Raw genomic sequence first — 15,300 nt, forward strand, 5'->3', positions numbered from 1 at the left:
AGAGGAGGGACGCATGGAGGGATGGAGGGAAGAGTGGGGGGGAGGGTGTGAGGAGGGAGGAGAGGGGGGAGGAGTGGAGGGAAGATGGAGAGGAGGGATGGAGTGGGGGAAAGAGAAGGGGGAGATAGGGAAGAGGAATGACATCAAGGGGAAGGAAGAGAATCATTTTAATTTATTACACATTGAGTAATATTTCATAACAGCAGATGGTTATATTTCATAGTTACGTCATGTTTTTCAGTGTGTTTAAATCCACTCTAACAGGAACAATTACTCACATAGACTCATACCTCAACAGAGGTAGGTAGCCTGACAAGTACTGTGAGTGACTGACCCAGGTCCCCAAGGCCAACACCAGGCCTCCATGCAGGGTAGCTGGGAAGGGGGCTAGGTGGGACGCAGGGCCGGTGCTGGCAGGAGATTAGACAGGTCTAGGTATATGTAGGCAGAGTGGTGGGTGCTGGCAGGAGATTAGACAGGTCTAGGTATATGTAGGCAGAGTGGTGGGTGCTGGCAGGAGATTAGACAGGTCTAGGTATATGTAGGCAGAGTGGTGGGTGCTGGCAGGAGATTAGACAGGACTAGGTATATGTAGGCAGAGGGGTGGGTGCTGGCAGGAGATTAGACAGGACTAGGTATATGTAGGCAGAGGGGTGGGTGCTGGCAGGAGATTAGACAGGACTAGGTATATGTAGGCAGAGGGGTGGGTGCTGGCAGGAGATTAGACAGGTCTAGGTATATGTAGGCAGAGTGGTGGGTGCTGGCAGGAGGTTAGACAGGACTAGGTATATGTAGGCAGAGTGGTGGGTGCTGGCAGGAGATTAGACAGGTCTAGGTATATGTAGGCAGAGTGGTGGGTGCAGGAGGTTAGACAGGTCTAGGTATATGTAGGCAGAGTGGTGGGTGCTGGCAGGAGATTAGACAGGCCTAGGTATATGTAGGCAGAGTGGTGGGTGCTGGAGGTTAGACAGGTCTAGGTATATGTAGGCAGAGGGGTGGGTGCTGGAGGTTAGACAGGTCTAGGTATATGTAGGCAGAGGGGTGGGTGCTGGAGGTTAGACAGGTCTAGGTATATGTAGGCAGAGTGGTGGGTGCTGGCAGGAGGTTAGACAGGCCTTGGTATATGTAGGCAGAGTGGTGGGTGCAGGAGATTAGACAGGTCTAGGTATATGTAGGCAGAGTGGTGGGTGCTGGCAGGAGGTTAGACAGGTCTAGGTATATGTAGGCAGAGTGGTGGGTGCTGGCAGGAGGTTAGACAGGTCTTGGTATATGTAGGCAGAGTGGTGGGTGCTGGCAGGAGGTTAGACAGGCCTTGGTATATGTAGGCAGAGTGGTGGGTGCAGGAGATTAGACAGGTCTAGGTATATGTAGGCAGAGTGGTGGGTGCTGGCAGGAGGTTAGACAGGTCTAGGTATATGTAGGCAGAGTGGTGGGTGCTGGCAGGAGATTAGACAGGTCTAGGTATATTTAGGCAGAGTGGTGGGTGCTGGCAGGAGGTTAGACAGGCCTAGGTATATGTAGGCAGAGTGGTGGGTGCTGGCAGGAGATTAGACAGGTCTAGGTACATGTAGGCAGAGTGGTGGGTGCTGGCAGGAGATTAGATAGGTCTAGGTATATGTAGGCAGAGTGGTGGGTGCTGGAGGTTAGACAGGTCTAGGTATATGTAGGCAGAGGGGTGGGTGCTGGAGGTTAGACAGGCCTAGGTATATGTAGGCAGAGTGGTGGGTGCTGGCAGGAGGTTAGACAGGCCTAGGTATATGTAGGCAGAGTGGTGGGTGCTGGCAGGAGGTTAGACAGGCCTTGGTATATGTAGGCAGAGTGGTGGGTGCTGGCAGGAGGTTAGACAGGTCTAGGTATATGTAGGCAGAGTGGTGGGTGCTGGAGGTTAGACAGGTCTAGGTATATGTAGGCAGAGTGGGTGCTGGCAGGAGGTTAGACAGGTCTAGGTATATGTAGGCAGAGTGGTGGGTGCTGGAGGTTAGACAGGTCTAGGTATATGTAGGCAGAGTGGTGGGTGCTGGAGGTTAGACAGGCCTAGGTATATGTAGGCAGAGTGGTGGGTGCTGGCAGGAGATTAGACAGGTCTAGGTATATGTAGGCAGAGTGGTGGGTGCTGGCAGGAGGTTAGACAGGTCTAGGTATATGTAGGCAGAGTGGTGGGTGCTGGAGATTAGACAGGTCTAGGTATATGTAGGCAGAGTGGTGGGTGCTGGCAGGAGATTAGACAGGTCTAGGTATATGTAGGCAGAGTGGTGGGTGCTGGCAGGAGGTTAGACAGGTCTAGGTATATGTAGGCAGAGTGGTGGGTGCTGGAGGTTAGACAGGTCTAGGTATATGTAGGCAGAGTGGTGGGTGCTGGCAGGAGATTAGACAGGTCTAGGTATATGTAGGCAGAGTGGTGGGTGCTGGCAGGAGGTTAGACAGGTCTAGGTATATGTAGGCAGAGTGGTGGGTGCTGGCAGGAGGTTAGACAGGTCTAGGTATATGTAGGCAGAGTGGTGGGTGCTGGCAGGAGATTAGACAGGTCTAGGTATATGTAGGCAGAGTGGTGGGTGCTGGAGGTTAGACAGGCCTAGGTATATGTAGGCAGAGTGGTGGGTGCTGGAGGTTAGACAGGTCTAGGTATATGTAGGCAGAGTGGTGGGTGCTGGCAGGAGGTTAGACAGGCCTTGGTATATGTAGGCAGAGTGGTGGGTGCAGGAGGTTAGACAGGCCTAGGTATATGTAGGCAGAGTGGTGGGTGCTGGCAGGAGGTTAGACAGGCCTAGGTATATGTAGGCAGAGTGGTGGGTGCAGGAGGTTAGACAGGCCTTGGTATATGTAGGCAGAGTGGTGGGTGCTGGAGGTTAGACAGGCATTGGTATATGTAGGCAGAGTGGTGGGTGCAGGAGGTTAGACAGGCCTAGGTATATGTAGGCAGAGTGGTGGGTGCAGGAGGTTAGACAGGCCTTGGTATATGTAGGCAGAGTGGTGGGTGATGGAGGTTAGACAGGCCTTGGTATATGTAGGCAGAGTGGTGGGTGCAGGAGGTTAGACAGGCCTAGGTATATGTAGGCAGAGTGGTGGGTGCAGGAGGTTAGACAGTTCTAGGTATATGTAGGCAGAGTGGTGGGTGCTGGCAGGAGGTTAGACAGGCCTTGGTATATGTAGGCAGAGTGGTGGGTGCAGGAGGTTAGACAGGCCTAGGTATATGTAGGCAGAGTGGTGGGTGCTGGCAGGAGGTTAGACAGGCCTAGGTATATGTAGGCAGAGTGGTGGGTGCTGGCAGGAGGTTAGACAGGCCTAGGTATATGTAGGCAGAGTGGTGGGTGCTGGCAGGAGGTTAGACAGGCCTAGGTATATGTAGGCAGAGTGGTGGGTGCAGGAGGTTAGACAGGCCTAGGTATATGTAGGCAGAGTGGTGGGTGCAGGAGGTTAGACAGGCCTAGGTATATGTAGGCAGAGTGGTGGGTGCTGGCAGGAGATTAGACAGGCCTAGGTATATGTAGGCAGAGTGGTGGGTGCAGGAGGTTAGACAGGCCTAGGTATATGTAGGCAGAGTGGTGGGTGCAGGAGGTTAGACAGGCCTTGGTATATGTAGGCAGAGTGGTGGGTGCTGGAGGTTAGACAGGCATTGGTATATGTAGGCAGAGTGGTGGGTGCAGGAGGTTAGACAGGCCTAGGTATATGTAGGCAGAGTGGTGGGTGCAGGAGGTTAGACAGGCCTTGGTATATGTAGGCAGAGTGGTGGGTGATGGAGGTTAGACAGGCCTTGGTATATGTAGGCAGAGTGGTGGGTGCAGGAGGTTAGACAGGCCTAGGTATATGTAGGCAGAGTGGTGGGTGCAGGAGGTTAGACAGTTCTAGGTATATGTAGGCAGAGTGGTGGGTGCTGGCAGGAGGTTAGACAGGCCTTGGTATATGTAGGCAGAGTGGTGGGTGCAGGAGGTTAGACAGGCCTAGGTATATGTAGGCAGAGTGGTGGGTGCTGGCAGGAGGTTAGACAGGCCTAGGTATATGTAGGCAGAGTGGTGGGTGCAGGAGGTTAGACAGGCCTAGGTATATGTAGGCAGAGTGGTGGGTGCTGGCAGGAGGTTAGACAGGCCTAGGTATATGTAGGCAGAGTGGTGGGTGCAGGAGGTTAGACAGGCCTAGGTATATGTAGGCAGAGTGGTGGGTGCTGGCAGGAGGTTAGACAGGCCTAGGTATATGTAGGCAGAGTGGTGGGTGCAGGAGGTTAGACAGGCCTAGGTATATGTAGGCAGAGTGGTGGGTGCTGGCAGGAGATTAGACAGGCCTAGGTATATGTAGGCAGAGTGGTGGGTGCAGGAGGTTAGACAGGCCTAGGTATATGTAGGCAGAGTGGTGGGTGCTGGCAGGAGGTTAGACAGGTCTAGGTATATGTAGGCAGAGTGGTGGGTGCAGGAGGTTAGACAGGCCTAGGTATATGTAGGCAGAGTGGTGGGTGCAGGAGGTTAGACAGGCCTAGGTATATGTAGGCAGAGTGGTGGGTGATGGAGGTTAGACAGGCCTAGGTATATGTAGGCAGAGTGGTGGGTGATGGAGGTTAGACAGGTCTAGGTATATGTAGGCAGAGTGGTGGGTGATGGAGGTTAGACAGGCCTAGGTATATGTAGGCAGAGTGGTGGGTGCAGGAGGTTAGACAGGCCTAGGTATATGTAGGCAGAGTGGTGGGTGCAGGAGGTTAGACAGGCCTAGGTATATGTAGGCAGAGTGGTGGGTGCAGGACGTTAGACAGGCCTAGGTATATGTAGGCAGAGTGGTGGGTGATGGAGGTTAGACAGGCCTAGGTATATGTAGGCAGAGTGGTGGGTGCTGGCAGGAGGTTAGACAGGCCTAGGTATATGTAGGCAGAGTGGTGGGTGCAGGAGGTTAGACAGGCCTAGGTATATGTAGGCAGAGTGGTGGGTGCTGGCAGGAGATTAGACAGGCCTAGGTATATGTAGGCAGAGTGGTGGGTGATGGAGGTTAGACAGGCCTAGGTATATGTAGGCAGAGTGGTGGGTGCTGGCAGGAGGTTAGACAGGCCTAGGTATATGTAGGCAGAGTGGTGGGTGCAGGAGGTTAGACAGGCCTAGGTATATGTAGGCAGAGTGGTGGGTGATGGAGGTTAGACAGGCCTAGGTATATGTAGGCAGAGTGGTGGGTGATGGAGGTTAGACAGGCCTAGGTATATGTAGGCAGAGTGGTGGGTGCAGGAATGATTCAAAGTGGGCAGGCCATGTGAGGGACATACATTTTTCAGCGCGGAGCTCATGAAATAAAACAGAGAGCCATTTGGGATCCAATATTTGAACACCAAAGTGACAGAGGGCCTTCCAGGAGCTAAAGAGAGAGGAGGAGCGGTGACGTGGGGAGAAACGTCTCCTCTCCGTGGCGAAGCCGTCTCTCTACAGCGCGTCCGACTCTCTGGCTCCGATGTTTCAGAGTATTTGGAAACGGTTTCTGGATGTAGTATCATTTGTTGTCCGTTGCACGCACGCAAGTCTTGTCGACGTTATTGTATATTTTGTTTTTACATATTACTAAAGCCATTAAGATAAGATCAGCTCAATGTAAATATAATGCTAAAAGGCAACATATTTGGTTGGTACTCTTAGTGTTACATTGCCTTATATCTTTAACTTAATTAAATGTTCTGGGAACCTTTAAATAACGTTTTTTTTTTTTTGTGCAACATTAAAGGGAATGTCCTCTGCAACCTAACTTAAACATTGTATCAATGTCATCACAACTGAACATCTTTTAATGTAACCACATTGTTCCCATCATTTAATTACATGTCTGGGAACCTTTTAAAGAACTCAGAATGGCTATTCTGTCAACATTGTGTCAACATCAAAGGAACGTTTTGTGTACTGTACTCTGATACAAACATTATCTGAATGTCAACAGTACTGGACAGTTGTAGTGTTTATCTCGTTGCGTATATGTTCCCAGAACCTAAATAAAAATTTTAGGAACTTAATGTTTTTTTTTTAAATGTGTTCTGGGAACATTTTTGTAACATCAGTTGAATGTTATTTTCACTCTAAAAAGGAAACATTGCCTAATCATCCACACAAGTAAACCGTTTTTTGTGTTTTTGGGAACACATCTTTTGTGATGTTCCCACAATGTTCCCAACCAGACTGTTCCCACAATGTAATGAAAAATTCTGGTAACCTTTTAAAGAACAGATTAAATGTGTTCTAGGAACATTCTTGTAACATCAGGGGAATGTTTTATTTTGCACCCTAAAATAAACGAATCGTCCACACAACGGGACAATTTTAGTGTTTTGGGAACAGAGGACAATAACCTAGATTGAAAAAAAAAAAACACACTTCACAGTTTCTGATATGTAATATAATATAATATAACAATCAAAACTCAACGATCAAAGATCCATGTTTTTTGTCACAATGTATTTATTTTTTAACCATCTTTCATTGAGTGCTCTGGTCGCTACCTGGCGCCCCTTAGACCCAATACATCTCCTACTGTTTTGATGTATAATACCTGTAAAAGATTGTGAACGATTACGATCACAATGTATCGACCATTTTCCTCTTCTCCCTTACATGACGTCCACTAGAGTGGGATCTGTGCTGTGTGGTGCAGGAGCTGGTGTTTACCTGTACTGACTGTGATGGGAGCTGGTGTTTAACTGCACTGACTGTGATGGGAGCTGGTGTTTACCTGTACTGACTGTGATGGGAGCTGGTGTTTACCTGTACTGACTGTGATGGGAGCTGGTGTTTACCTGTACTGACTGTGATGGGAGCTGGTGTTTACCTGCACTGACTGTGATGGGAGCTGGTGTTTACCTGTACTGACTGTGATGGGAGCTGGTGTTTACCTTTACTGACTGTGATGGGAGCTGGTGTTTACCTGCACTGACTGTGATGGGAGCTGGTGTTTACCTGTACTGACTGTGATGGGAGCTGGTGTTTACCTGTACTGACTGTGATGGGAGCTGGTGTTTACCTGTACTGACTGTGATGGGAGCTGGTGTTTACCTGTACTGACTGTGATGGGAGCTGGTGTTTACCTGTACTGACTGTGATGGGAGCTGGTGTTTACCTGTACTGACTGTGATGGGAGCTGGTGTTTACCTGTACTGACTGTGATGGGAGCTGGTGTTTACCTGCACTGACTGTGATGGGAGCTGGTGTTTACCTATACTGACTGTGATGGGAGCTGGTGTTTACCTGTACTGACTGTGATGGGAGCTGGTGTTTACCTGCACTGACTGTGATGGGAGCTGGTGTTTACCTGTACTGACTGTGATGGGAGCTGGTGTTTACCTGCGCTGACTGTGATGGGAGCTGGTGTTTACCTGCGCTGACTGTGATGGGAGCTGGTGTTTACCTGCACTGACTGTGATGGGAGCTGGTGTTTACCTGTACTGACTGTGATGGGAGCTGGTGTTTACCTGTACTGGCTGTGATGGGAGCTGGTGTATACCTGTACTGACTGTGATGGGAGCTGGTGTTTACCTGCACTGACTGTGATGGGAGCTGGTGTTTACCTATACTGACTGTGATGGGAGCTGGTGTTTACCTGTACTGACTGTGATGGGAGCTGGTGTTTACCTGTACTGACTGTGATGGGAGCTGGTGTTTACCTGCACTGACTGTGATGGGAGCTGGTGTTTACCTGTACTGACTGTGATGGGAGCTGGTGTTTACCTGTACTGACTGTGATGGGAGCTGGTGTTTACCTGTACTGACTGTGATGGGAGCTGGTGTTTACCTGTACTGACTGTGATGGGAGCTGGTGTTTACCTGTACTGACTGTGATGGGAGCTGGTGTTTACCTGTACTGACTGTGATGGGAGCTGGTGTTTACCTGCACTGACTGTGATGGGAGCTGGTGTTTACCTGTACTGACTGTGATGGGAGCTGGTGTTTACCTTTACTGACTGTGATGGGAGCTGGTGTTTACCTGCACTGACTGTGATGGGAGCTGGTGTTTACCTGTACTGACTGTGATGGGAGCTGGTGTTTACCTGTACTGACTGTGATGGGAGCTGGTGTTTACCTGTACTGACTGTGATGGGAGCTGGTGTTTACCTGTACTGACTGTGATGGGAGCTGGTGTTTACCTGTACTGACTGTGATGGGAGCTGGTGTTTACCTGTACTGACTGTGATGGGAGCTGGTGTTTACCTGTACTGACTGTGATGGGAGCTGGTGTTTACCTGCACTGACTGTGATGGGAGCTGGTGTTTACCTATACTGACTGTGATGGGAGCTGGTGTTTACCTGTACTGACTGTGATGGGAGCTGGTGTTTACCTGCACTGACTGTGATGGGAGCTGGTGTTTACCTGTACTGACTGTGATGGGAGCTGGTGTTTACCTGCGCTGACTGTGATGGGAGCTGGTGTTTACCTGCGCTGACTGTGATGGGAGCTGGTGTTTACCTGCACTGACTGTGATGGGAGCTGGTGTTTACCTGTACTGACTGTGATGGGAGCTGGTGTTTACCTGTACTGGCTGTGATGGGAGCTGGTGTTTACCTGTACTGACTGTGATGGGAGCTGGTGTTTACCTGCACTGGCTGTGATGGGAGCTGGTGTTTACCTATACTGACTGTGATGGGAGCTGGTGTTTACCTGTACTGACTGTGATGGGAGCTGGTGTTTACCTGTACTGACTGTGATGGGAGCTGGTGTTTACCTGTACTGACTGTGATGGGAGCTGGTGTTTACCTGTACTGGCTGTGATGGGAGCTGGTGTTTACCTGTACTGACTGTGATGGGAGCTGGTGTTTACCTGTACTGACTGTGATGGGAGCTGGTGTTTACCTGTACTGACTGTGATGGGAGCTGGTGTTTACCTGTACTGACTGTGATGGGAGCTGGTGTTTACCTGCACTGACTGTGATGGGAGCTGGTGTTTACCTGTACTGACTGTGATGGGACCTGGTGTTTACCTGTACTGACTGTGATGGGAGCTGGTGTTTACCTGCACTGACTGTGATGGGAGCTGGTGTTTACCTGTACTGACTGTGATGGGAGCTGGTGTTTACCTGCACTGACTGTGATGGGAGCTGGTGTTTACCTGCACTGACTGTGATGGGAGCTGGTGTTTACCTGTACTGACTGTGATGGGAGCTGGTGTTTACCTGCACTGACTGTGATGGGAGCTGGTGTTTACCTGCACTGACTGTGATGTGAGCCGGTGTTTACCTGTACTGACTGTGATGGGAGCTGGTGTTTACCTGCACTGACTGTGATGGGAGCTGGTGTTTACCTGCACTGACTGTGATGGGAGCTGGTGTTTACCTGTACTGACTGTGATGGGACCTGGTGTTTACCTGCACTGACTGTGATGGGAGCTGGTGTTACCTGCACTGACTGTGATGGGAGCTGGTGTTTACCTGCACTGACTGTGATGGGAGCTGGTGTTTACCTGCACTGACTGTGATGGGAGCTGGTGTTTACCTGTACTGACTGTGATGGGAGCTGGTGTTTACCTGCACTGACTGTGATGGGAGCTGGTGTTTACCTGTACTGACTGTGATGGGACCTGGTGTTTACCTGTACTGACTGTGATGGGAGCTGGTGTTTACCTGCACTGACTGTGATGGGAGCTGGTGTTTACCTGTACTGACTGTGATGGGAGCTGGTGTTTACCTGCGCTGACTGTGATGGGAGCTGGTGTTTACCTGCACTGACTGTGATGGGAGCTGGTGTTTACCTGTACTGACTGTGATGGAAGCTGGTGTTTACCTGCGCTGACTGTGATGGGAGCTGGTGTTTACCTGTACTGACTGTGATGGGAGCTGGTGTTTACCTGTACTGACTGTGATGGGAGCTGGTGTTTACCTGCACTGACTGTGATGGGAGCTGGTGTTTACCTGTACTGACTGTGATGGGAGCTGGTGTTTACCTGTACTGACTGTGATGGGAGCTGCTGTTTACCTGCCCTGACTGTGATGGGAGCTGGTGTTTACCTGCACTGACTGTGATGGGAGCTGCTGTTTACCTGCACTGACTGTGATGGCTTCCATGAACTGTTGTCTCCAGGAGTTGGTGCCCACCACCAGCGCCAGGTTCGTCTTCTTGATCAGCTTGTCCACCGTGTTCTGAGGGAAAAGGCACATAGGAAATACACTCAGGCTGCATCCCAAATGCACCCTATTCCCTATGTAGTGCACTATTTTTGGTCAGAGCCTTGGAGGCTCCCTTGGTGTGCCATGTATTTGACTTATTATTATAGCATCTCCGTTTGGACCAATCTGGTTACAGCTGGGGGTGAATTATTATTATTACAGTTTGGACTATACCATTCTGGTTACAGCTGGGGGTGAATTATTACTATTACAGTTTGGACTATACCAATCTGGTTACAGCTGGGGGTGAATTATTATTATTACAGTTTGGACTATACCAATCTGGTTACAGCTGGGGGTGAATTATTATTATTACAGTTTGGACTATACCAATCTGGTTACAGCTGGGGGTGGAATTATTATTATTACAGTTTGGACAATACCAATCTGGTTACAGCTGGGGGTGAATTATTATTATTACAGTTTGGACAATACCAATCTGGTTACAGCTGGGGGTGAATTATTATTATTACAGTTTGGACTATACCAATCTGGTTACAGCTGGGGGTGAATTATTGTTATAACAGTTTGGACTATACCAATCTGGTTACAGCTGGGGGTGAATTATTATTATTACAGTTTGGACTATACCAATCTGGTTACAGCTGGGGGTGGAATTATTATTATTACAGTTTGGACTATACCAATCTGGTTACAGCTGGGGGTGGAATTATTATTATTACAGTTTGGACTATACCAATCTGGTTACAGCTGGGGGTGGAATTATTATTATTACAGTTTGGACTATACCAATCTGGTTACAGCTGGGGGTGAATTATTATTATTACAGTTTGGACTATACCAATCTGGTTACAGCTGGGGGTTGGATTATTATTAATTTACCTGGTAAAATAAGGGTTAAATAAAATAGGGTGCTATTTCAGACTCTGGCTCAATGACAATGAATGTCCCAAGATAACTCAGTTGACTTTGTCACTGTCACTATAGCACCCGGTTACTCAACCTTGTACCTTTTAGAGGCTGTATTTACATAGACATGGAATCACTGGTCACTTTAATAATGTTTACATACTGTTTTACTCATCTCATATGTATATACTGTATTCTATTCTACTGTATTTTAGTCAGTGCCACTCTGACATTGCTCGTCCTAATATTTATATATTTCTTCATTCCATTATTTTACTTTTAGATATGTGTATTATTGTGAATTGTTAGATACTACCGCACTGTTGGAACTAGGGACACAAGCATTTCGCTGGCAATGACATCTGCTAAATATATGTACAGTGTGTGACCAATAACATCTGCTTTGATTTGAGACTGTTATTAGAACAAATACATGAAGTTCACATGATTCTCCACATGATGGCAGCAACATCAACTGAATTCATTCATCCACTGGCTCTGATGGGGAGTCATAAAAACACACTTCAACCTTTGATGGTGTGTGTGTGTGTGTGTGTGTGTGTGTGTGTGTGTGTGTGTGTGTGTGTGTGTGTGTGTGTGTGTGTGTGTGTGTGTGTGTGTGTGTGTGTGTGCGTGTGTGCGTGCGTGCGTGCGTGCGTGCGTGCGTGCGTGCGTGCGTGCGTGCGTGCGTGCGTGCGTGCGCATGTGTGTGTGTTGGAGTGACAGTTGGAGTGACAGACTGTCCCGTACCTTGAACTCGTAGGACTCTTCGATGATGACCTCCAGTTTAGAGTGATCCCCCAGCACTGGTTTCCCCATCTCTGCGATCCGCTTAGCTTCCTCTTCCTCTGACGAGAACTTAGGGACATCTTTGGGAAGTGGATTGGGGAGGGAGAGGAGAGAAAAGGACAGGAGAGGACAGGAGAGGACAGGAGAGGAGAGGAGAGGGGAAGGAGAGGAGAGGAGAGAAAAGGACAGGAGAGGAGAGGGGGAGGAGAGGAGAGAGAGAGAGAGAGAGAGAGAGAGAGAGAGAGAGAGAGAGAGAGAGAGAGGAAGGAGAGGAGAGGAAGGAAGGAGAGAGGGAGGAGAGGAGAGGAGAGAGAGAGAGAGAGAGAGAGAGAGAGAGAGAGAGAGTGAGACTGAGACTAATAAGCTGAGCTCATCTTGTTGAACTGTGCAGGCACTGGACAAAATGCAACCACATCAAACCACTCCTTCTAAAGGTCAATATTTCCTTTATTGCGTGCAGAAGCTCTTTAAACACATTGTTCAAACAAGCAAAAATAATGTCATCGTACACTACAGTTCCATGTGAGTGGGGCAAACAGGAAGGACATGAGGACGCTTCTATCACAGAGCCTAAGTGCTGGACAAAGTGAACCACAGCTCTCCGTTCTGTCTCTGTTAGAGAGTGATCCTCTGTCACTTCCCTTTCATTCTGTCTCATCCCTCTATCCTGTCCTCTCTGCTCCTCTCTCATCCTGTCCTCTCTGCTCTCTCCACACACACACACACACACACACACGGTGTAACTGCTAAACTGCTTACTGACTTTACACTGTAATGTTACTGCATGATTGTAGCAGGTTTACTAACGTGTTAGTTCTATTAGCTATGTTGACTATGACATTACTTTAGCTAATATGGGGACAACGATGTAGGCTGTGTGTAGCGGTTATGATATGACATGGTTTGGCTTGGAAAGGTTTTTTCGCCTGGTCACATACAGCTGATGTGTTGTTCATTGAAGTCCACAAACGAATGGAAAAGGTGAGAGGAGGAGAGCGCATAGATGTGACAAGGAATACGACGTGGCTACTATGAAAGTGAACTGTGTTAACCCCGTGATCAGGGGGTGTGTTAACCCCGTGTTTTATAACATTCTCAAACATTAGAACAGACACAAACCAGACCAGCTAGATGACTGGACCCTCCAACCCCCCCTCAAACCAGACCAGCTAGATGACTGGACCCTCCAATCCCCCCTCAAACCAGACCAGCTAGATGACTGGACCCTCCAATCCCTCCTCAAACCAGACCAGCTAGATGACTGGACCCTCCAACCCCCCCTCAAACCAGACCAGCTAGATGACTGGACCCTCCAACCCCCCCTCAAACCAGACCAGCTAGATGACTGGACCCTCCAACCCCCCCTCAAACCAGACCAGCTAGATGACTGGACCCTCCAACCCCCCCTCAAACCAGACCAGCTAGATGACTGGACCCTCCAATTCCCCCTCAAACCAGACCAGCTAGATGACTGGACCCTCCAACCCCCCCTCAAACCAGACCAGCTAGATGACTGGACCCTCCAATCCCTCCTCAAACCAGACCAGCTAGATGACTGGACCCTCCAATTCCCCCTCAAACCAGACCAGCTAGATGACTGGACCCTCCAACCCCCCCTCAAACCAGACCAGCTAGATGACTGGACCCTCCAACCCCCCCTCAAACCAGACCAGCTAGATGACTGGACCCTCCAATCCCCCCTCAAACCAGACCAGCTAGATGACTGGACCCTCCAATCCCTCCTCAAACCAGACCAGCTAGATGACTGGACCCTCCAACCCCCCCTCAAACCAGACCAGCTAGATGACTGGACCCTCCAACCCCCCCTCAAACCAGACCAGCTAGATGACTGGACCCTCCAATCCCCCCTCAAACCAGACCAGCTAGATGACTGGACCCTCCAATCCCTCCTCAAACCAGACCAGCTAGATGACTGGACCCTCCAATCCCTCCTCAAACCAGACCAGCTAGATGACTGGACCCTCCAATTCCCCCTCAAACCAGACCAGCTAGATGACTGGACCCTCCAACCCCCCCTCAAACCAGACCAGCTAGATGACTGGACCCTCCAACCCCCCCTCAAACCAGACCAGCTAGATGACTGGACCCTCCAATCCCCCCTCAAACCAGACCAGCTAGATGACTGGACCCTCCAACCCCCCCTCAAACCAGACCAGCTAGATGACTGGACCCTCCAACCCCCCCTCAAACCAGACCAGCTAGATGACTGGACCCTCCAATCCCCCCTCAAACCAGACCAGCTAGATGACTGGACCCTCCAATCCCCCCTCAAACCAGACCAGCTAGATGACTGGACCCTCCAATCCCCCCTCAAACCAGACCAGCTAGATGACTGGACCCTCCAATCCCCCCTCAAACCAGACCAGCTAGATGACTGGACCCTCCAATCCCCCCTCAAACCACAGCAGCAGGATACAGAGAGCCATCAGCAGGGAGAAGACAACTTACCTTCAGCCAGTAACAGTGCTGTGGAGAGAAAATAGCAGAAAATAGAGATAGAGAGAGGGAGAGAACCAATGAAGATGGAGTAAACAGAAACATGGGAATGGAATGACATGGGTAAGGAAAGTCTAAAAGTCATTGCAGTATGCTATGTGGATAAACAGATAAAACAACGTGATGACATCAGATCATGATGACCAATGTATGGCGTGCGTCCGTGTGTGTGCGTCCGTCCGTATGCTGTGTGGTAATTAGTTGATAGGGAGTGTGATGGTGCGTGTGTTGTCTGGTGATTGGTTGATAGGGAGTGTGATGGTGCGTGTGTTGTCTGGTGATTGGTTGATAGGGAGTATGTGAGCTGAGGATGAGTCTGAAGCACGACCCCCCATAGGCACCAGTCCGCAGGACAGCAGGACAGTAGGACAGTAGGACAGGATGACAATAGGACAGTAGGACAGTAGGACAGTGGGACAGTAGGACAGTAGGGGAGCAGGACAGTAGGACAGCAGGACAGCAGGACAGTAGGACAGCAGGACAATAGGACAGTGGGACAGTAGGACAGTAGGTTAGCAGGACAGTAGGACAGTAGGACAGTAGGACAGCAGGACAGCAGGACAGCAGGACAGTAGGACAGTAGGGCAGCAGGACAGCAGGACAGTAGGACAGTAGGTTAGCAGGACAGCAGGACAGTAGGACAGCAGGACAGTAGGTTAGCAGGACAGTAGGACAGTAGCGCAGTAGGGCAGCAGGACAGTAGGACAGCAGGACAGCAGGACAGTAGGGCAGCAGGACAGTAGGTTAGCAGGACAGTAGGACAGTAGGGCAGCAGGACAGCAGGACAGTAGGACAGTAGGACAGTAGGGCAGCAGGACAGTAGGACAGTAGGTTAGCAGGACAGTAGGACAGTAGGACAATAGGACAGTGGGACAGTAGGACAGTAGGTTAGCAGGACAGCAGGACAGTAGGACAGTAGGACAGCAGGACAGCAGGACAGTAGGACAGTAGGACAGCAGGACAGTAGGACAGTAGGTTAGCAGGACAGCAGGACAGTAGGACAGCAGGACAGTAGGTTAGC

At 49.8% G+C, this 15,300-nt stretch overlaps 1 protein-coding gene across 3 annotated transcripts in view; it reads right to left on the reverse strand.

The window, feature by feature from the left end:
• Positions 1–15,300, reverse strand: part of LOC139563557 (sodium/calcium exchanger 3-like) — a 184,284-nt gene that overhangs the window by 8,563 nt on the left and 160,421 nt on the right. For 2 of the 3 annotated variants that reach the window (XR_011672587.1, XM_071382327.1), the window contains exons 4-6: positions 14,232–14,249; positions 11,724–11,842; positions 9,977–10,076 (exon numbers count right to left, since the gene is read on the reverse strand). Coding sequence is in view for 2 of the 3 variants with exons in the window: in XM_071382327.1 (XP_071238428.1) it covers positions 9,977–10,076; positions 11,724–11,842; positions 14,232–14,249 (237 nt within the window). In the remaining variant the exon portion in view is untranslated. The remainder of the gene's footprint in view (positions 1–9,976; positions 10,077–11,723; positions 11,843–14,231; positions 14,250–15,300) is intronic. The other variant, XM_071382328.1, reaches the window with a different exon arrangement.

Source organism: Salvelinus alpinus, chromosome 34, assembly GCF_045679555.1.
Source record: "Salvelinus alpinus chromosome 34, SLU_Salpinus.1, whole genome shotgun sequence".
Classification (NCBI taxonomy): Eukaryota; Metazoa; Chordata; class Actinopteri; order Salmoniformes; family Salmonidae; genus Salvelinus; species Salvelinus alpinus.